Source organism: Eleutherodactylus coqui, chromosome 12 (genome assembly GCF_035609145.1).
Source record: "Eleutherodactylus coqui strain aEleCoq1 chromosome 12, aEleCoq1.hap1, whole genome shotgun sequence".
In the NCBI taxonomy this organism is placed as follows: domain Eukaryota; kingdom Metazoa; phylum Chordata; class Amphibia; order Anura; family Eleutherodactylidae; genus Eleutherodactylus; species Eleutherodactylus coqui.
In genome coordinates, this window is record NC_089848.1 from 67745819 (window position 1) to 67769433 (window position 23615).

Sequence of the window (23615 nt, forward strand, 5' to 3'; positions counted from 1 at the left end):
TTTAAACCCCACACTTTTGTTTGAAGTCCTCCATTCGTCTTTATCGTTTACAGTCAGAAATTATTTGGATGTTATGCTAATTTGTCTTAAATTGATTCTCTTTGGTTATGTTAACTTGAAGCTTCTGAACCCAAATGTAAAACCTGTAACAGGGCCCCCAACCATAATGCTTTATTCATAGTACTGGGCTCCCTATATGGAGAAGAAAGGCCTTATGGGCACCCTAAGGCTCCTGGGCCCAGGTGCAACCGCATTCGCTTGCATCCCCTATAGTTACGTCATTGGTTAGCGCTGGAACATACATGCCCCCCACACCATTATCCAATGCTGGAGAGATCTATTTTGCCCCTGGATAGCAGGCAACCAGAGAAGTCCTGAATCGTATAAGATATATCACTGGGGGGCAAGATAACCAGACTCAGACTCATGTATTTCGGCCATGTAATACGAGCAGAGTCTTTTAAAAATCTATAATGCTTGGACAGATCAGTGGCAAAAGAAGATCCTGTTACGATTCTGTGGGCAAAATTAAGTACGGGGCCCACATGATCGTGACCAAAAAAGGACTGGGTACGCACGCGGGTTTCAGGAAAACTGACCCTCTGCTACCGGAGGATGACATGGCCCTACCTAAGCGGGGACATTGCCCCAATGAGGGCAGCCCAGTGGTCTTCGGATCTGGGCCCTAGCTGATCCTAGGAGCCACGCACCAGAACAGGACACATTCACATGCCACATGACAGGGACAGAACAACAGGACACACAGAGCCAGAATACACACCATACAGCAGCCAAAATGCAAACACTAGTAACAGATGATAAACTGAATATAAATACCAGGTATTAGTGGACATTTTGTACAAAACATGAAAGCTAGCAGGCCACTTCACGGCTCCTAGTTATACCGCTAGTCCCTACACTAACCAGGAGTCCAGCAGAACCGGACAGAGTTTAAACAGCAAGCTGCAACAGGACAGAAAACAGATCACAGGTCACACAGCAAGCTGACACAAAACTGGCAGAATATAAATGAACAAACGGACATGAACCAGCAAGACACAGATCACACAGCAAGCTTGCAACAGACAAGGATTCATGATTTCTCACCCCCAATACCAGACAAAGACTGACCAAGTGCTGGGTTTATATGTGAGCACAAACTCAGGAGATTGGCTAGCAGGAAGTACCACACCCAGCCAGCTCAATCAATTAACCCTGTGAGGTCTGTGCTGCTAGGAAGCTTAGAACTACAGATCCCAGCAGCACACGTAACAGATTCGACTTCCAAAGAGCACGATGGCTGATACTGTCAGCTGATACTGGCATGGATATCACTCAACTGAAAGGAGCAGTGCAAAACCAAAAAACATGGAGGAAGCTCGCTTTTAGGGTCGGAGAAGGTCGTGAACGACTAAATGGCTGACAACAACAACAGGTTCTATTTTTCTGTGGACACCTTGTATAGCTGATACATCCTGTAAGAACTCCATCTACAGACCTTGTGGAGCTCTAGTAAGAATGAAATGTTTAACTAAAACTTAATGAAACCAGTAGCCATAATGGTTTAAGCTCCGACCTCATGAAGGTAATTGTAATTGCATGGCTGGGTACCTGATGATAACTTCATTCCTATTCGGGGAAGTAGCAATTATCGAGATCCCCTTTATACAGGATAAACTCACTCATTACTTTTCACATCCTTTAAAGTCTAAAAGGTATGAAAAATCCCTCCACCTAATTCCATCTATAAAAGTAAACCGTAAGCTTGTGTTACTCCTGTGAAATTGTTTGCTAGGAGTTGAATACATGAAATGGTCTCCCTTAGCTGTAATCTTTTGTTCCCATCCCCAGGTACCTTTTACATTACTATTTGCAGCATATAATTTAATTTCTACTGCGCCAAAAAAAATGACTGCATTTCTGATAGACGAAAATTCCAACTACTGTATATACCAAAGCAATATATTAGTCATATAATTTCCATTTCTTTTCTGTTGGTGCTAATTGGTATGCTGCACAGTGCAATGCACAAATCATTGCTATTGGCAATGGTAATGCTGCCCCTGTGATGTTGACATCTAGATTAGTATTTCTGCTGTAAAACAAATATTTTTTTTTCAGAAACCCATTATCACAATTGATAGTATATACCCCAATATATCACAATTAGCTGTGCCAGTTTTATCTATAATTGAGTTTTTACTGTTATTTAGGCTTTATTCACACAAATGTTTTATAGCGGTAATTATGCTGCGATAAAACGCCGGCCTACAGTCGCAGCCCTCTAAAGGATTGGATTTTCCAGTGCGTAAAATCATGCGTCCGGAAAAGATAGCGCATTACGGGCGGTTGCTTTTATGCCAGGTCTTGTCCTATCTTTTGCTGGAATATGACGGCCTATGGGAGCCTAAGAGAACCATTAGAAAAGGAAAGGTAGGGGGGTTTAGAAGCGGCTCGCCCTGCTAAAGTCCCTCCCCTCTCCTGGCTGGCAGCTCTTATAGGCTGGGGAGGGAGGGGAGGAAGTTTAGCACCACTAGGGGAGGGAGTTTAGCAAAGCTGAACTCTCTTCCCCTGGCTGATTGTATTCTGGGCTGTGACGTATACACGCCGCACCCAGCCAACTGAATGGGCGAGCAAATGGGAGATACAGTAAATTCTCTGCCTCTTGTTTATGCAATTTTCGGCAGCAATTCCGGTGGCCGAAAATCGCAGCGCCCATGTGAAAGAGCCCCTAGGGTAAAATACATTCACTCAGTTCTTCACAAAATTTTGACCTGGGACTAAAGGGGTCAGGGGGTATATGACTTGCATCTGTTCTTCACTGTCATTCATCCAATTTGCTGGTTTCAGATCCCATTTTCCTTGGGCCAAGATGGCTGGCGCAATCTTCAGACTCCCTAATACCCATAGTGTATTGGTAGTGTTAGTTAAAATGTGATTGTTCCCAGCAAGAGAAACCAAGTAATCTTGTAGATATGATACCTTTTAATGGCTAAGAAAAACACATGATGTTATAACGAGCTTTCGGACCTCTCAGTGTTTTCTAGTGTTAGTTAATGCATGCTACCTGCTCTCTGATTGGCCAGTGCTGCTTATGTGATCAGCACTGGCCAATCAGAGAGCACTGCACAAAGAATTGCAGCAGGTATTTTGTATAGCCAAAAACTAGTACTGGAACTGGTGGGTTGGACAAGTGCAGCTAATATACCTTAAACCTCTCTGGACCTGGGATAGAATTTTGTCCTGAAACAGGAGGGTCGTTTTAAGTCCACCTGTATGGCAGCATAAATCTATACTATCGCAATGTGGGCAATTTGTGTGTGGCATTAAGTGCCTTTTATAATACACAAAAATACAAATACAGAACCAAAATTACTTTTATGGTTACTGTATTATGGCTTCATACAACGATTGTATGGAGCCATAAACAACATGTTCATGACATCTAAGGAACAACTGAATAACTGAATTAAAACTATATGCTGCCTTTAATTTTCAATTCAGATTTAAAATAATTTACTTGCTCTGTTTGCCAATGTTTCCCTGTATGTAGGTGTATCTTCTCCAGAGACTAGCTGTTGGCATCAGGGATGTTGCACCCTTTACGTGTGCCACAAATGTCTACACTGACTTAGTACATTTACAAAGTAGACTGAGGGTCCAGGAACATGCAATTAAAATCCAAAGCCTTTATTAATTCTGTTTAAAGACATATTGCTGTCAAGAAAGCTTACATGTTTCGAGCCAATTTGGCTCTTTCTCAGGCTATGAGTAAGTTCTAAGCTTCCTCAACGCAAATATGTTTTTAAACTGAATTATTAAAGGTTTGGGGTTTTTTAATCGCATGTTGTTGGACCCCCAACCTACTTTAGGAGTGCAGTTTGTGGCATGAAATCCCACAAGTGGTCAGTGATCTCATCTGTTTGTCCTGAAACCAACAAACAGGGTGAGTTGTATCAATCTGCCTTCTGGTTTTACTGACTTGGTGCAGTTCATCTACTGACTGAGGCCTTATTCACATGAGAGTGTTTAAGTGGCTATTTAGTCGCGTTTATCCGTCGGCCGAAAATCACGACCATCTGAAGCATTCATTTTCAATATATTCGTTTAGTTGACCAATTTTTAGCCGTATAAAAATGTTGCACTGGAAAAATAAGACATACGTGACCGAAATTGGTGACCAAATTTATTTGCTGCTGGAAAAGATAGGTCTTGATCTATCTTTTGACCGATTTAATTGGTGGCTCCCATAGGCTGCTATGGGAGCTGCAAAAAAGGGAGGGAGTTTAGCAGTGTCCAACGCAGGACAAACCTTACAGATGGCTCTATTTAGGCATTAGATGTAATTCCGAGGATCTATGCTGACCGGGGAATTTCCAGGCTGAAGCGTATTTTTTCACTAATTTGTTGCACCCAGTTATGTGAATGGACGAGAACACGCTAATTAAGCTCAGGACTTGATCGCAGATTTTCTTCATTCATGCGATTTTCGACCGTGATGCCGCCAGCGTGAAAACGCATACACTCGTGTGAAAGAGGCCTGGGAGACATGATAGTAGCATTCATGTACGCTGCCTAATCACAGCTAATGAAGCAACTACATATTATCTCCATCAAGGTAGACTCCCACTTAGTGCTAGCTCCATGTCTGCCCCATGGCTGAGTGGCATCTGAGATGTGGCCACGCTGGGGACAAATACTCCAGCTCGCTGTGGCTTACTGATGACTTAAGTAGTAACTCCCTGTTCGCTACAGATGCAAGCTTTGCCGAAAATTACACCACAATTAATAATGAAAAGAGAGTTATCATTTAGTAACAAGTAGCAAGCTGGAGCTTTTGGTGACATCATGGCTGCATCTCATGAGCCACATGGCACCCCGGAGCTAGCGCTGCATGGGACTCTACCCTTAGGACTTTTGTGCTGATCTATGACTGTAGTGAGATGTGAATGCAATCAGTAAGCCAATTGTGATCACATTAGTGGAGGGACGAACAAAGATGCTGAGACTTTTCAGAATCAGTGAATCTATCAAATCACGGGCTCATCAGGAATAATGGGAAATTCCAAATCAGTCATCTAGCATGGTATTAAACCACTGAATTACCGAGTACAGTACAGCATATGATTACAGGGTGGAACACTAGACTACTTGGTCATCAAAGACTGTGGGGGTAATGCACAAAGGCTTCTACACCACTTTCTGGAGTAAAAAAGACGCAAATGTTTGCGCAAATGGGGATTTATGCAAAAATATGCAACTTTTAGGTTGTTTTCAACGGCCTTTTGAAAAAAATTGGTGGGGGGTTTGGAAAGGAGCATGGCCTCCCTGGACCAACGGATTTATGTATAATTTATGCCATAAACAAGTGTAAATTTTGCCAGAAATGTACACTGGGGATATATTTCAGGGATGGCGCATGGAGGTGCTAGGATGCACCTAAAAAATAAAGAGGCGTGTGCCTCTTCATGTATTATGTGCACCATTTGTTGGGGAAAATTATACTAAACCGGGCATTGGAAATGTCGGACTTTATAAATTCCCTCATGTGTTTTTGACACTGAGCCTGATGAAACTCAAAATTGTAACTTGATCACTAGAATTTGGACCCTGCAGCATTAATAGATGGGGATAGAAAACTACTGAAGCACCACAGATTAAATACTCTTCTGGGTCTTCAAGTGCTCAATACCATACTGTTTGGCTATCATTATGTCATTGACCACTTTCTAAACTTTTTGTTCCCTTCATTACCATGCATCGACCACCCGGACATTTACAGTCTATAGGCAGTCAGGAAGTGGTTAAAGACTGTATACTTTTTTGACTGCAATTGTTATAATGCGATGCTTTAAAGTGTACCTAACGTTTCAGACAACTCATGCTTATTTAATAGCCTGTGTATGCAGCCACTCTGCAATCCACTGCTTGTCATTAGGCATTCAGCTTCCCTAGCTACTGAGATGTTAGGACATTTTCTTAGCGGTGGTGGAGGGGCTGTCTTCACAAGCTCAGCCCCCTTGCACTCAAATAGATCATTTAACAATTCTCAGGCTATTTAATGAGCATCTGTAAGACTTCTAAATCATCTATAATGACCTTTCTTAAAGACATCTTTAAGGGTTGTGCCAACATTGAAAGTGATTTCCTATTTACAGGATAAGGGATAACTATATGATCTCTAGGGGTCCGATAGCTAGGACCCCTACTGATCCTTAAAATGGTGATCTGGAAAGTTCCTGCATGAATTGAGCAGTATTGAGTATTGAGCTCCATTCATCTCAGTGGACCTACTGGATATATCAGAGCGGGCCATCATATTAAACCTGGCCATCTCTGGAAGAGCCGTTGAAATGAATGGAGCGGTGATGTGCAGGTCCAATAAAATTTTCAGCTTTATTGCAACATTCATGCTCAATCACTGCTCCACTCATACGGAAACCTTCAGAACCCCTATTCTCAAGGCTAGGGGGGGGACTCAATGATTGAACCCCCTCTAATCAGAAAGTCACACCTTCAATGTTGCCACAACTCCTTTAAGTGGAAATACATTTTATAATAAGTAATTCAAGCAATGAAATAGAAATTCTTTACCCTGTTCATTTACCTTCTCTGTCATTTCATGAGAGTGATGAAGTGAGTGTTCTCTTTCTAGAAACATCCTCCTTTGCTCATAACTGGCTAGGCGACACGTAAGCCACGTGGATATAGTGCAGCCACAGATACCAATACATGCAAGTGACAATGAAGCGAGGTGCAATGAGGATCTTTTGGTCAGGGCACGGAGAAATTGAATGTTGAGGATGCCTCCGATGAGTCCGCATATGCAGCAGGCAGAGAAAAGGATCATCTGCGTGGCAAAAGCAAAACACAGGAATTGGTCAACTTCTACAAGACAAAAATGGGATAGCTTAACAAAAACAATAACATTACAGCCAACCGAGAGAAGACGGAATCAATCTGATAACAGTGTAGCCTGTAAATGCTAAAAAACCTATCCACACATAAATAAAAATATGGGGTAATATTGAGATTGTTCTAATGATAAGCCCCTTTTAAAGGGCTTAAGAGGTTTCCCAGAGGAATACTATTGAAGACCTAGGATAGGATTGGCTGGGGCCTTTCGCTCATGACCCCGGGCGATCATCTGATCAGGTGCCCACTGTCATTACCGCTACAAACATTTGTGTACAGTGCAGAAGCTACCGCTTTGAACCCTGTGTAGTAGCTGTTTTTTGTAACTGCCATTAAAATCAATTGTATTTCCACGAAAAAACCCTTTAATATGACAGTTCAAAATTAAAAGCATCAGTTACCTCTCCTAATATGTTTGTTTTAGTAAATATTTGTATTCGTCATGAAATAACAAATTTAGAGCATAATTCTGCATTGTGCCATTCAGAGGTGTCGCTTGAGCCCCTATGCAAAATCTGTAACAGGGCCCTCTACCTACCATGTGCCATTTATAATACTAGTGTCTTCCTGTGTGATAAAGGGGCCTTCAGGCCCCCTAAGGCTCCAGACTCAGTAGCAACTGCTACCTTTGCATCCCCTATAGTTACACCCCTGAATTTTATAAATAAATTGACAACTGGGTGTTGAAGTTACTTTGTCAATGTGCTGCGTGCCTACACAGTACTCAGCACTGATTGGACAGTGGCTGAGTTTAGAGAGACACATTTGCAACTGGTAATTCCCAACTGTCAATTTATTCATAATTTTCGAGGAGGAATTGCAGAGGAACTGCACAACAGATGGTCCAGGATTGATATTTCATGAAGAATATAAGCATTAAAGGGGTTGACCAGTTACCAGGCAAGATTCCCCCTATACCACCAACTGTGCTAAAATATCTCAAGGATCAATACTTACCCTTCCTCTGCCACCACAATCTAGTGCTGCAGTCCTGCAGTGGTCCTGGTGTTTCCTGTGACAGATGACTTCTGTTGAAGTCATGTGATCCCTGCAGCATCACCACCCATACTCCTGGCATTAGTGCTTCTGGGGGCACCATGATGGCAGCAGTTCAGAACAGTGACGCTGTAGTCTCTGATTGGCAGGGGACTTCCGCTGATTTCATCTGCCACCACAAACACCGGGACCACATGGGGACTGCGCTGGATCGCAGCAGCAGAGGATGAATAAGTACTCATCCTTTTGTTATTATGGCACAGTTGGTAATATAAGGGGTTTCTTGTCTGGTAATCAGACAACTGCTTTAACTAAAATAGATTGGTCAGGAGCAATGACAGCTCTTCTCTAAGAAATGGCTGAAAACATTTTGTAACAGGTATAATATAACTTTGTAATATCCATTTACTGGCGATTTGTCTCATTACACAGGAAATGTTCTTTATTGGATTTGACCATGTTCAGAGCACCCGGAGTAATTCTACTCTTTAAGACAAGTAGGGCCAGTAGCACAGAAACAGGGATTTTATTAGAGATACTTGACTAAGTGTGTTGATTTCAATATATGAATATTAATTGCATATAACAATAAGGTTAATCAGATGGCATGGGCCCAGCGCATATACGCCAAGGCCGCAATGTCATTTCCTCTCCTTCCCTCCCCCTCGCCAGCTCACCTCCTCTCTCCTTCCCTACGGCTGTTTGCAATTGGGGTGGGTGGGATGGGGCGGAGCTAAGCACCCGCCGCTTGTCTGCAGTCAGCAATGGGAGCAATCTGGATTTATACTCGGGAGATGAACATCCAACAACATCAGAAGGGTTTAAGTGGTATCACAGATAGGCCGGAAATTGGGCTTTGGCATCTTTAGACGCAGCCAAGGCTTGTGATTCAGTTGAATAGCCCCATTTACTAGAGATATTACAATGTTTCAAATTTGAATATGAAGAAAAGACAGGCAGTGATAGAGTTAATGTGGCCCTGGCCACAAGGCTATGTATCTAGCCCTGCTAAAGTGGACAAATGACAGGTCTAGAGATGAGCGAGCGTACTCGGTAAGGACAGATACTCGAGCGAGTATCGTCCTTACCGAGTACCTGCCTGCTCGCCCGCAAAGATTCGGGTGACGGTGTGGGTGAATGCTATGTTGCAGGATTGAGCAGGAGGGAGTGGGGGAAAGAGAGAGAGGGAGAGATCTCCCTCCCGTTCCTCCCCTCCCCCGCCAGTAGCCGAATCTTTGCAGGCAAGCAGGCAGGTACTCGGTTAGGGCGATACTCACTCGCTTCAGTTTATACTTTAGGCCTCAAGCACACGGGCGAATTTGATTTGCAGAATCCGCAATTGGCACCCGCATGGGAGATCCGCTGTACTAGTCACTCATAGGAAAGTATGGAGCTTTCTCAGTTCCACGCACACATGTGGATTTGATTAGCAGATTGCACATGCGGAAAATAAATCGCAGATTCCGTGCGGATGGGCTCCATTGATCTCTATGGAAGCAAGCGATCCACAATACATCCGTAATTCAATTGCAGATGCATTACGGATTTGTAGGCAGATACCTCTCTGGCTGCTTGGAGACCAAGGAGGAAGGTGGGGAGGAAGGGGAAGGCAGTCACTTTGGGCTTGCGATTTTTTTTCCGTGCCGATAATCCGCTGTGCATCTACGTACATCTGTGCGGAAAAACGATTGCGTCCGTAAACACTGAGTAGCATTTAAAAATCATTTCTGCTCTGACTCGCAGGTCTTCTGCTGCGGAAATCAGTGTGCAGAATCTGTGCGTGCTGTGTGCATGAGGCCTTATTTGTCTAACTTGTTTTATTTTTAATTGAGCTTTATTTATTTTCTACTATTTACTATTATTTCTATTCTATTCAGTTTTAAAATGTATTATTTTTGTAGAATGCCGTGGAATAATTGTGCTTTCCAGTGCATTATAGCCTGTGTATACGGTATGCAGCAGGAGGAATTGTTTCAGAACATTCTGGGAGCCTTTGTTAGGGGTAGGTTTGTGCCATAAATCCATCACTGGGGCTGGCGGGTGCTACACAAAGAGAGATCCCCTCTCCTTGTTGATTCTATAATTGATCTTGTCAGAGGGCTCGAGAGGAGTTAACAATCAGGATCAGATGTCTTCTGATCCCCGCTGTTGCAGGGTGTCACAGCTGGTTTCGCTGGCGCAGCTGTTGTTGGCACTGACCATAAAAGTTGAGCTGCCAGCACTGTACAAGACAATAACATAAAGGCTTCGTTCACATGGGCGATAATCTCGCGCGATTTTGTCATGTTGCTACAATGGTACAAATCACATGTATGTGAAGCCTATGCTTTCCTATGGGTTAATTCACACGTGTGATGTTTTGTAGCATGCAACATCCCGACACAAAAACATTGCGGGTCCCGTGATCTGCCCGCAACTCGTGAGGTTTTGTAGCCCATGTTTCCCTATTGAGCCTTCCTCTCTGTTGCATCGCATCACACGAAAACCTGATTTTCGTGCGGTGCGATGCAACTTCAACAGTAGGATATCCTACTGTCAAATCCCTAACCTACGCTCTAGCTGCAGGAAAAATTTTTTTTTTAAAGTATACATCACCTTAGAAATGCTGTCAGCCTGGCCGCATCTTCTCCCTGGTCCCCGGCACTATTCTCGCTTCCAGGAGGCGGGGATTTTTCAATCCCAGGCCAGAAAATATGATGAAGAACAGTGCCAGGGACCTGGCTAGAAGATGCAGCGGAGCCAGACAGTGCTTCTAAGGGGATGTATACCTATTTTTTTATTTTATTCTGCAGCTAAGGCTTATTTTCAAGGTAGGGCTTATATTTCAGGCCCCTCTCTAAAAATCCTCGCATGTGGTGCTACAAGGTCGTGCGACTTTGTAGCAGCACATGCGACTTTGTAGTGCTACAAAATCGCGGTATAACCGCGAGAAACCGCAATGATATCACACTTTCCACCGATGCAATAATGCTGCGATTTTCTCGTGGCAATGCTGTGTTGCCCATGTGATCGAGACTTGAAGGGTATCTTCAGTTTAGACAACCCCGGTACTGTTGTATCTTGTCGCCACCAGAAAAAATGGGTGGAGACCTGCCGAGTGACACTGACTCCTTGTTAACACCCCCAAAGCTCCTGATTGGCTGACGAGGGGACGTAACTTTCCTGGGCCAGAGCTTCCCTGCCGTCCCCAGCAGCTGGTCCATCTGCAGCGATGGTGCCTCAGCGCTGACCCGACATTTCGACAGGAGGAGAAAGGGGGAGATGAAGGAGCACACTGGGGAAAGTGTGAGCGGAGGAGCCGGGAGCCAAGACAGAACAGCGCCATGTGTGTGATAGAGAAGCCCGGAAGGCAGACTAAGGAGCACGCCAGGGCCAGTGTACGCGACGGAGCCAGGAGAAGTAAGAACTGCTAGATGCGTGACAGGAGCCCGCAGGGTGGAGGATGACAGAGCCATAAAAAAACTCACAGCATGGTCAGGAGTGCAGAGGCCAATCCGTACAGCCTCCTGTAAGTTTCTGGAGCTCCTGACACTTACTGATCTGCTGCCCCTTTGTGGTGTTGCGGCTACGGCGTGTTCAGTCTCCGCGCTGCTGTGTTCCTCTGCTCCTGCAGCGCCGGTCTCCAGGAGTGCATGAACAACACCCGGGACCTCACATGCTGCTTGGGGAAGGGGGAAAACCCAAGCAACAGCGCTCGTTTATGAGCCAATCGGGAGCTAGGGTCCTGACAGGGACATTCCCTACTGATACGGGCTGTCAAACCCCTAGCTTCCGGTGGAGACAAGATACAACAGTACTGACAACCCCTCTCATTCTACTCGCACTGCATTATCCACTGACTAGAAGATAAGTCCTACACTGCAGTTTACTTTCAGCATTAATTTCTAGGTGTACTGTTCCTTTAAGCCTTTTTATATTATTAAATCAAACATCCAAACTTTCTTGCATATTAGACACTTACTATGAGGCCTGATTTCTTTTTGGCGCAGAAGATTCCACAAACTCCACAAATGAGAAACTGCAATAGAGAGAAACAATATATTAACTGAGTAATCTCACACCCTGCAGACATAATATGCATTTTCTTTATTTACATAATATTATTTTACACTCTTTTACTCTTAAATTCCATTGCAGGGTTTGGGGGTATGGGTTCACAAAACAGATGGCAATGTAAAACATATATCTTAATTGTATTTGGCTGTTAAAAAAGAATGTGGTTTAAAGGCCCTTTTAGCGAAAACACATTTTTTTATCCCTGCACCCCCTCACCTGATTGCCTGTCACACTCTGGACGTCTCCTATTGCAAAAACGTCCATGCAGTGCCGCCTCCTGTCTAATACTTATCAGACACCATATTTCTGCTCTGATTTCTCCCTGCTTACTTTCCCTGTGCTCTGCTAAAATTTCCATGATGCATCAGCACAGCATCATATGACCAGCTAGAGCCAGTAACATCTCTGCCTGTTGGGAAGATACTGCCATTGCCTTCTCTATTCTATATTCAACAAAATAAGCTATAGAGCATAATTATATAGTCAGGCAGATGAGATGTGATCTCCTCTATTATAACTGTTATTATAACTATATTCAACTAAATAAGCTATAGAGCATAATTATATAGTCAGGCAGATGAGAGGTGATCTCTATTATAACTGGGGCCTCTAATCATCAGTAATAACTGACAGTAGTTTCTTCCCCTCCCCACCATAAAGCGCTTGTGTGGTATAGCCTATATAATAGGTAAAGGTAAAGTCCCCTGGTGCAAGCACCAAGTCATGACTTACTCCTAGGGTGACGTCACATTGTGACGTCTTCTCTACAGACTATTTTTGCAGGGTGGTTTGCCATTGCCTTCCCCAGTCACCTTTTACCCTCTCAACCCCCACAGCAAGCTGGGTACTCATTTTACCAACCTCGGAAGGATGGAAAGCTGAGTCAACCTTGAGTCGGCTGCCTGAACCATGCGGGGATTGAACCCGCTGAGTCAACCTTGAGTCGGCTACCTGAGCCATGCGGGGATTGAACCCGCAACCTTTAGGTCATGAGTGAGAAGCTTAGGACTGTATTTCTGCTGCCTTAACACTCTATGCTGATTGAAAAATTGACTTCTTGAGAGAACAATGTCAAGTAATTTTCAGATGGTCAGAATGAGATCACATGACCCATCCGAAGAGAATAACTTCAGGAAGTTTTAGATAGAAGGAAATGACTAGCCAATGTAATAACTAGCCAACATATATACTGGAGGCTAGTTACATAATGAAAAAAAAATCACTGGAGTGGCCCTTTAAGTTTGAAGAATGGCATGCTAATGGTTTGCCTGATGGATGCAATTGGGAGGAATGAAGGGCAATTAGCTATTAATATCTCTGATGATAAAAACGTTGCCAGTCTAGTGTTCACAGTATAATATGGTGGAGATTCAGATGTGGATATTTTTTGTCCGCCACAATGAGAGCTGCTGTCATTGTGGGGAGTCCTGAATGGGAAACATCCTCCTTCTATGATGTCCATCTGCTTTTGTAGGGCTTGGCTTTGAGATCAAAACCAGTGGCGAGATTACTCTTGGCTATCCTAACCTGTGGCTTTCCAGCTGTTAGAAACCTAATCCTGATAGCTGCAGTTTCCTATTAGTCTTCCAATTAAATATCCAGCTTTTGTTCTCCATAAGGTACAATATCCCAGTTCTATTTTAGTAACTCTTTACAAAAACACATTCTGAACGCTGATGGGTTCTGATTTAGCAGTATTTAAATTCAATCTTCAGGCAAGAACTGAAAAATTCAGTTTTAGCCTGCAGACGTGCTGTTTTGTATCCTTCAACAATATGACAGAGCTTGGTCACACATTTGAAATTTATTTAAATTCCCCTTCCATATTTTCTTAAGGAATGTAAATGGTTGTCAACAGAGGAAAAATGGGGAATTGTTCCATGTGTTTTGTTTTATTTGTGTATTATTTCAGAACATGCTATAGCATGCAAGTATGGACAAGTTCTTACATTTGGACCTTCATTGTACGTATATTTGCATGGTGCGGTTCTCAGAGGTAAAGGGCCTGTATCGAGTGCTTTTATGGACCTCCTGGTCAACTGTTAGCATCTTCAAAGACATCTTTTATTTCAAGAACTAGGAGGTGCTCGTGGACATCGGGCTGCGCTTTCCATAGTTAGCCTATGAAAAGCTTTTCATAGCGTGATCCGTGGGCAAGCAGATCGTCGCCCGTGGACAGGCAGTCATATTTAGCATATTCCCAGTACATACTGGGAAGAGTGAAGAGTCACTGTGTACAGGGTGATCCCTAGGTTTAGCCAGGTCTAGCTGCTTGGAGGACATCGCCAAACCACACGCCGTAAATTCCATTACAAGAATTCTTGACTATTAGAAGTTTGGAAGTGGACATCAACTGACTATGTGTAACATGGAAAAGGAGAGTAGCCGGATGGTGAGCTGCAACATATGCTATATGTTTACAGACCTACCAGAGGAAATTTCACCTGCCAGAAATGTCAGCTTGTGTCTCTACTGGAGGAAAAGGTGCAAAGTCTTCAGAAGAGAATATCTACATTGAAAGTCATTAAGGAAGACGAGAATTTACTTGACAGAGCAGAAGTAACTCTTTAGAATGCTTCTGCAGGTACACTAAAAATTATTTTCTTTCAATAGAGGAATGGAAGCATATGACCCAAAGAAGCAGGAGTCAGTCAACACCCATACTCTTTAGGAAACGGTACCAGGCAGTACATCAACATATGACTTTGCCCACAAAGAACAATCTAGTAAGCACACAGAGTCCTCTTGGATGGAGAAAAAAGAAGTCTTGTTGTGAAGAAGAAAAGGAGAGTGGTGGTTGTAGGGGATCCCATCCTGAAACAGGCAGCTGTCTACAAGCCTGACATAACCTCACGAGAAGTGTACTGTCTTCCAGGCACACAAATCTAAGTTGCTATCAAGATTCTTCAGCCCTAGAGAACACCACCCATTCCTACTAATACATATAGAGGCAAATTACACTGCAAAAAAAGATCTGCAGAGACTTTGAAGATCTTGGCAGGAAAGTGAAGAAACTGGGCGCACAGGTGGTCATCTCATGCATTCTCCCAGTGGTCAATCATGGAATAAGGGGATGGAACAGGATTCTAGAGGTGAACAACTGGCTAGGTTGATGGTGTAATCAGCAAAGATCTGGATTTCTAGACCATGGAGTGAAGTATCTATATGATGGACTCCTTGCTGGAGATGAGTTGTTCCTTATAAAGACAATATAGCATATATTCGGCAGGTGCCTTGCTACACTCATCAGGAGAGCTTTAAATTAGAGCAATATGGGAAGGAAAGTGAAAAGCCAGGCAAAAATATAAAAATAACGAATACAATTGAGAACCTTGATATTACAAGTGGAAAGAAAGAACAAAGACAAAAAATTCAGGAGGAAAAGTAGAGGAGCAAGAGACACCGATCACAAACTAAAATGTTTTTACACAAATTCACAGAGCATGGGAAACCGATAAGGGGAATTGGAGCTCTTAACACAGGAAGAGAAATATGATGTCATAGGCATCACGGAAACTTGGTGGGATGATACACATTATTGGAATACAAGGCTTGAAGGCTTTAACTAATTTCTAGGAATCAGACTTAAAAGAGGAGGAGGTGTTGTATTGTATGTTAGGAAAACATTAATCTCCACGGAGATTCAAGCTTCAGAGCTGGGAGTTCTGTAGAAACTATTTGGGTAAGAATACAAGAGAGAATAACAGAAAGGACACCATTGTAGGTATTTACTATAGGCCGCCTGGACAAGCAGAAGATATTGATGAATTCTTTCTACATCAGATGGCCAAGCTCTCAAAAAAGCATCGCATAGTGATCATGGAACATTTTAACTATCCAGACATGTGTCCAACAAATTCTTATCCACTCTATCTGAAAACTTAAAATACTCTTTTTAAATGTTCATTTATTATTTAGAGATTCCAAGAGCAGAAACGCAGATTATGTGACCTGTCAAGGGATATGAACATCATAGTGTGGATTCCTCTTCTCGGGACCCTCTTCTTTGACCCAGAAAGAAGAGCCACTTAGTAAGAGTAGCTCCCGTTCTGGTGGACCTTCTGCTATCCTGATATTACAGGACAGCAATTCATGTGAGCTCCCTGTAATACTACATTTCCCCTGCAGTGTGTGGCCGGTCCCACCTTCCTTCTGCAAAATTAGCTAATTGTCAGAGGTGCCAAGACGGGACCTGAAGCAATCAGCAGTTTCCCCTGTGCCAACATTCTGGGAGGGGTTATGTACGTTGGCACAACCCCTTTTATTTTTGACTCGCCCTTTATCTAAGAATCATGTACAAGCAGGGGTGTAACTATAGGGGATGCGGTTGCACCCAGGCCCAGAGTCTTAGGGGGCCCATAAGACCTCTCTTCTTCATACAGGGAGCCCAGTACTATGAATAAAGCATTATATTTGGGGGGGCCCTTACAGATTTTGCATTGGGGCCCAGGAGCATCAACATATACCTCTGTGTACAAGGTATGTTAAAGTACAACTTCTCTATACAGAGGAAAATGGCAGAACTTAAAGTATGAGCTGCTTGGATGGACACTTTTATGGCTGTCATGATTTAGCCATTTATATATGTCTTTCAGCACAGTTATAATATATGTCCCCACCGAGAATGAGGAGAACTGTCCACACAAATTTGTTCAATGGCAGTAAAGGAGAAATGAATGACATATTTCTTCCATATCGAATAATTTGTGAGGAATCAGGATGTTAAACAGCCTCTTAGCCATTGGCAGGACTCAAGATCATTTTTTCATTGAGTGCAATGCTTCCAGTCTTAATGAGTAACAGGCCTGAGTGTAAGTCTTAGGAATCAAAATGATGAGTATCTCTAATCTTACTAATGATATCTATCTATATATCAGTGCTTGGAACCTGACCAGGCGGAGGTCCTCTCAGCACTCCTGGCATGGATTTTGCTAAATACTTGTATCCCCCGCACAGTAACAATGCCGCAGCAATGTCTCAAAAATAATCCTGTTCCTCCCTTCTTCCTCCTGAAAATGTATATGGAAATTGACAACTGGGCACTACCATTCCACCTGTCAATAGATGCGTCCCTACACAAGGTGACACAGTCAGCCTTAGGATTCTTTTACTTGAGCAGGATGTTTTGGCCATATGGCTTCTAGACAGTCACATTGAAAGCACTTGGTTTGTCTGTAGAATCCCTGCCGTCAAAATCTGCATTGCAAAATTTTTGGTAATTAGCTGCTAAACCAATGCAATTTTGCTGAGCAGTAATTGCTAGTGCAGCATAAGGGCTCAGTCACACGGGCGTTTATTGCCGCGATTTGCGCATGCGCATGCGTCCGGCGATTTTTTAAAACCATTGCTTTGCAATGGTATCGGACACATGAGCGCTTTTTATGCGCTCGTCCAATAAATTAGAGAACAGAAATCGCAGATCGCACCTATCTGCGATCTGCGATTCCTGTTCTCTTCTCTATATGCGCTCAATGGGGCCGGCGGCAGCAGCGCCGACCCCAATGAGAACATATAGAAGATAAATCATTCTTCTCTGCCACAGCTGGAACAGCTGTGCCAGAGAAGAACGATGTTTGCCCATTGAATTCAATGGAGCGGCAATACAGCCGCTCCATTGAAAGCAATGGGCTGCCGGCGTGCGCGGGGTTAATTGTCGGGAAGGGGGTAAATATATAACCCCTTTCCTGCAATGCATCCTGAAAAGTGAAAAAATAAAAAAAAAGGATGTACTCACCTGCTCCCGGCAGCCTGAGATCCCCGCTGCCGTCCTGCAGTGGGTGTGAAGGGGATGTGACTCAGGCTTGCCCCTGATTGGCTCAGCCTGAGCCAATCAGAGGCTGATCTCAGTCACACCCATTCATGAATTCATGAATGGGTGTGACTGAGACTTGCTTCTGATTTTTCGACGCCGGTCACGCGATTTGCCAATCAGCACTTAGGAGAGCACCCTAAGGGCGGCTTCCCATAGACGGATTTGCTCGCACAATATTCAAAGGACAGAACATATTGATTTCAATGGGTTTGTTTACATTTCCGTTTTTCGCACTCGTATTATGGTTTTGCAAAAAAAATTTTAAAAAGCATGCTCTATTTTTCTGCGTATTTGTGCACCTAAGGTCCCAATAGAAGTCACTAGGGGGTGTGCATATGCATGCGCCATACGCAAAGAGATGCATGAAACATTTTGTAATTTGGTTGGAAAAAGAACACATCTGGAACTCATAAAGACTAATTAGCAAATCACTGAGGGAGAAAAAGTGGGTATGTATATAAAGCTTTTTCACACGGGAGCTGCGATTTCCGGCCTCCCACTTCACAGCCGAATATCGCATGAACAGAGGCAGCCGCTACAAATCTTTTATATATATATATATTTGGGGGGGGGGATCCCTATATATCTCTTATGCTCTTATGTGTCAGCCACATTGCGTATGGATGGCGTGTACATGTGACGTTGTTTCAAATGCCACGGGAAATCTAACCAAGCAAACAGAAAAATCAGGACTTTGCGATGCGATCGTAGGGTGCCTTTGATTGCCATGGCAGTCTGCGGCCTTCTAAAGCCCCAGTGCTGCTGTGGCTGATTGCTTATCAGGCTTTCTATGCCTGTGACTTGGCTTGATAGAATGCCTGTCAGGTCAAGGTATAATATAATATTATAGTATTATATAACACTGCATGAGCAATCAAACCATCACAAGTTCAAATCCCCTATTGGGATTTAGAAAAAAAATGTAAAAATTGGTAAAAACAACTTTTAATATTAGCAAAAAATAAAAGGAAGTAAACACATTTTCCATATTTGTAATAAAAAATCAAAACAATAAAAAGCAATAAAAGCCTGATCTTTCAAAGTAATACATTATTTGTCCCGCACGATGAACATCATCAGAAAAAAAAACAATGCCAGAATTGTACAAGAAAAAATGTAATACCAAAAGCAATAAAAAAAAGGACTTATGTACTCCAAAATGTTACCAATAGAAATCATAGGACATCCTGCAAAAAATGAGCCCTCACACAACCATGTTGACGAAAAAATTATAAAACTTAGGCTGCATGCCCACGGGCAATAAATCGCCTGCTGATCGCGCTGTGTGAAGCTTTCCACAGCATTGCTATGGAAAGCGCAGCGCCGGCGTCCACGAGCGGAGAATCATAGCAATTCTCCGCTCGCAGGATTTAAACTGCAGCATGCTGCGATTTGCTGCAATTTTCCGCAGTGAGCCTATCTATCAGATAGGGTCACTGCAGAGTACTCACAGTTCTCTCCCCTGCTCCCTGGGGGAATATCGCTAGCAATATTCCGCCTCGCCCGTGGTCAGGGGGCCTTATGCCAGTCAGAGAATGGCGGCAGAAAGTTATATTTTCTTCCAAAGATATTTTGTGTTTTTAAAAGTAGTACAGCAAATAATAAAATATAAATTTGGTATCGTAGTAATTGTAGAAATTTTTTAGTACTGAAAAAAAAACCTCAGCTTATACTCAAGTCAGGGAAGGGTTTAAAAAAAAAAAAAAAAAAACCCTCCATACTCACCTCCAAGCCGGCGTCTGTGTCTCTAGCGGCGGTGCGGAAAGCTGCTTCAATTTCTGTGTTCCCGGCGGCGATGCGTCAGGCTGCTGGAATCCTCTTTGCTGTCATCCCCCGCTGTCCTCTCTGCTCGGCTCTGTCATTCCCCGCCGTCAGGCTGTTATTGGCTGTGAATGATCGAGCGCTGGCTGTGATTGGCCGGCGCTCGATCCAATCACAGCACTTAATTCCACAGCGCTGACGGCAGGGATTTGAAAGCTAAGCAGGGAAATGACAGTGGCAAGCTGCTTTAGAATTCTCCCCGCTGTCATCTCCCTGCTCGGCTTTCAAATTCACCGCCATCAGCGCTGTGAAAGTAAGATCTGTGATTAGATTGAGCGCCGTGCAATCACAGCCAGCGCTCGATCATTCACAGCCAAATACAGCCTGATGGTGGGGGATGACAGAGCCAAGCAGAGAGGACAGTGGGGGATGGCAGCGGAGAGGATTCCAGCAGCTTGCCGCACCACCGCTGAGAACACAAATTGAAGCAGCTTTCCGCACCCCCCGCCGGGGACACAGATGCCGGCTGGGAGGTGAGTATGGAGGTTGTTTTTTTTACCCAGTATACACTCGAGTATAGCTAGGCTTATACTCGAGTCAATAAGTTTTACCAGTTTTTTTGTGGTAAAATGTATTGATTCGGCTTATACTCGGGTCTGCTGATACTCGAGTATGTATGGTATATCATTTTTGCCACAATGTGTACACCGTACAAACAAGATCCTCTAAAACATGGTGAAATGTGTTGTTTTTTTCATTACACTCCACTTAGAAAATGTTAAACGTTTTTAGTATATTATATGGTACATTATATAGTGCCATTGAAAAATACAACTCATCCCGCAAAATGTAATAATAAATAATATAAATTCATGTATCTATTTACATGGCCAGATTTTTAAAACACAGCATGCGCTACTTTTGTTCTTTTTTGCTTCTGTATTTGCATCCATTGATAGTAATTTTATTTGGCAAGTACAGATCTGTATTTATCCAATAGAAAATAAAACTAATGGCAGCAAATAAAGAGGGAAATTCAGTACAAGCAAGGATGAAATACTAATGACATACAGTTGCAATGTCACCTGCAACACATCCATATTACGGGCATCTATATATATAAAGGCAAAACCCCGCACTAACTGATTGACACGCGACTAATTCTCTAACTTCCCGGTGACGTACAAGCGTGAAAGTTGGCGGTAGCATTCTTTAGGTTCTAAATAGGAACATAAAGGGGTCACAACTTGATTATTCAATGCTAAGTGCAATCGTAAGTGCACCCATATGTAAAATACCTAATCTAATGCTCTAACTTCCCGGTGTCGTACAAGCGTGAAAGTTGGCGGTAGCATTCTTTAGGTTCTAAATAGGAAAAGTAAAGGGGTCACAACTTGATTATTCAATGCCAAGTGCAATTGTAAGTGCACCCATATGTAAAATACCTAATCTAATGCTCTAACTTCCCGGTGTCGTACAAACTTGAAATTTGGCACGACCATTCTTTAGGTCCTAAATAGGAAAAGTAAACAGGTCACAAGTCGATTATTCAATACTAAGTGCAAAAGTAATTGCAACCTTATCTTATGTAACTTCCCGGTGTCGTACAAACCTGAAATTTGCCATGACCATTCTTTACATCCTAATAGGAAAAGTAAATGGTTCGCAACTTCAATATTCAATTCTAAGCATAAAAATCCGCAATACATGACATACTTCTTAGAAACCATAAAGCCTAGGGAAGTGATTTTTATACTGAGGAGAATCTACCTCACCTCTATTGGTATATACTGAGGACAATCTAATGCTCCTCTATGTATATATACAAAGGAGAATATAAAGCTTCTCTATGTGTATATACTAAGGAGAATTTAACTTGACCTCTGTGTGCATATACTGAGGAGAATCTACTTCGCCTCAATGTGTATATACTGAGGAGAATCTACCTCACCTCTATGTGTATATGCTAAACAGAATCTACCTAACCTCTATGTGTATATACTGAGGAGAATCTACCTCACCTCTATGTGTATATATTGAGGAGAATCTACCTCACCTCTAGGTGTATATACTGAGGAGAATCTACCTCACCTCTAGGTGTATATACTGAGCAGAATCTACCTCACCTCTGTGTATATACTGAAGAGAATCTACCTCACCTCTATGTGTATATACTGAGCAGAATCTACCTAATCTCTATGTGTATATACTGAGCAAAATCTACCTCACCTCTATGTGTATATATTGAGGAGAATCTACCTCACCTCTATGTGTATATACTGAGCAGAATCTACCTCTGCTCTGTGTATATACTGAAGAGAATCTACCTAATCTCCATGTGTATATACTGAGGAGAATCTACCTCACCTCTATGTGTATATACTGAGCAGAATCTACCTCACCTCTATGTGTATATACTGAGGAGAATTTACCTCACCTCTATGTGTATATAATGAGGAGAATCTACCTAAGCTCTATGTGTATATACTGAAGAGAATCTACCTCCCCTCTATGGGTATATACTGAGCAGAATCTACCTAATCTCTATGTGTATATACTGAGCAGAATCTACCTAATCTCTATGTGTATATACTGAGGAGAATATAGCACACCTCTATGTGTATATACTGAGGAGAATCTACCTAAGCTCTATGTGTATATACTGAAGAGAATTTACCTAAGTTCTATGTGTATATACTGAGCAGAATCTTCCTAATCTCTATGTGTATATACTGAGCAGAATCTACCTAATCTCTATATGTATATACTGAAGAGAACATACCACACCTCTATGTGTATATACTGAGGAGAATCTACCTCACCTCTATGTGTATATACTGAGGAGAATTTAACACTCCTCTATGTGCATATACTGAGGAGAATCTACCTCACCTCTATGTGTATATGCTGAGCAGAATCTACCTAATCTCTATGTGTATATACTGAGGAGAATCTACCTCACCTCTAGGTGTATATACTGAGGAGAATCTACCTAAGCTCTATGTGTATATACTGAAGAGAATCTACCTCACCTCTATGGGTATATACTGAGCAGAATCTACCTAATCTCTATGTGTATATACTGAGCAGAATCTACCTAAGCTCTATGTGTATATACTGAGGAGAATTTAACACTCCTCTATGTGCATATACTGAGGAGAATCTACCTCACCTCTATGTGTATATACTAGGGAGAATCTACCTCACCTCTATGTGTATATGCTGAGCAGAATCTACCTAATCTCTATGTGTATATACTGAGGAGAATCTACCTCACCTCTATGTGTATATACTGAAGAGAATCTACCTCACCTCTATGTGAATATACTGAAAAAAATCTACCTCACCTCTATGTGTATATACTGAGCAGAATCTACCTCACCTCTATCTGTATATACTGAGCAGAATCTACCTCACCTGTATGTGTATATAATGAGGAGAATCTACCTAAGCTCTATGTGTATATACTGAAGAGAATCTACCTCCCCTCTATGGGTATATACTGAGCAGAATCTACCTAATCTCTATGTGTATATACTGAGCAGAATCTACCTAATCTCTATGTGTATATACTGAGGAGAATATAGCACACCTCTATGTGTATATACTGAGGAGAATCTACCTAAGCTCTATGTGTATATACTGAAGAGAATTTACCTAAGTTCTATGTGTATATACTGAGCAGAATCTTCCTAATCTCTATGTGTATATACTGAGCAGAATCTACCTAATCTCTATATGTATATACTGAGGAGAACATACCACACCTCTCTGTGTATATACTGAGGAGAATTTAACACTCCTCTATGTGCATATACTGAGGAGAATCTACCTTACCTCTATGTGTATATACTAGGGAGAATCTACCTCACCTCTGTGTGTATATACTGAGGAGAATCTACCTCACCTCTATGTGTATATGCTGAGCAGAATCTACCTAATCTCTATGTGTATATACTGAGGAGAATCTACCTCACCTCTATGTGTATATACTGAGGAGAATTTAACACTCCTCTATGTGCATATACTGAGGAGAATCTACCTCACCTCTATGTGTATATACTGAGGAGAATCT

The 23615-nt window shown here is 42.5% G+C and overlaps 1 protein-coding gene across 1 annotated transcript in view; it reads right to left on the minus strand.

The window, feature by feature from the left end:
- TMEM196 (transmembrane protein 196) overlaps nucleotides 1–23615 on the minus strand; it is a 57489-nt gene that overhangs the window by 12237 nt on the left and 21637 nt on the right. Inside the window, exons 2-3 of the mRNA XM_066585228.1 lie at nucleotides 11873–11929; nucleotides 6608–6850 (exon numbers count right to left, since the gene is read on the minus strand). Of these exons, the coding sequence (XP_066441325.1) occupies nucleotides 6608–6850; nucleotides 11873–11929 (300 nt within the window). The remainder of the gene's footprint in view (nucleotides 1–6607; nucleotides 6851–11872; nucleotides 11930–23615) is intronic.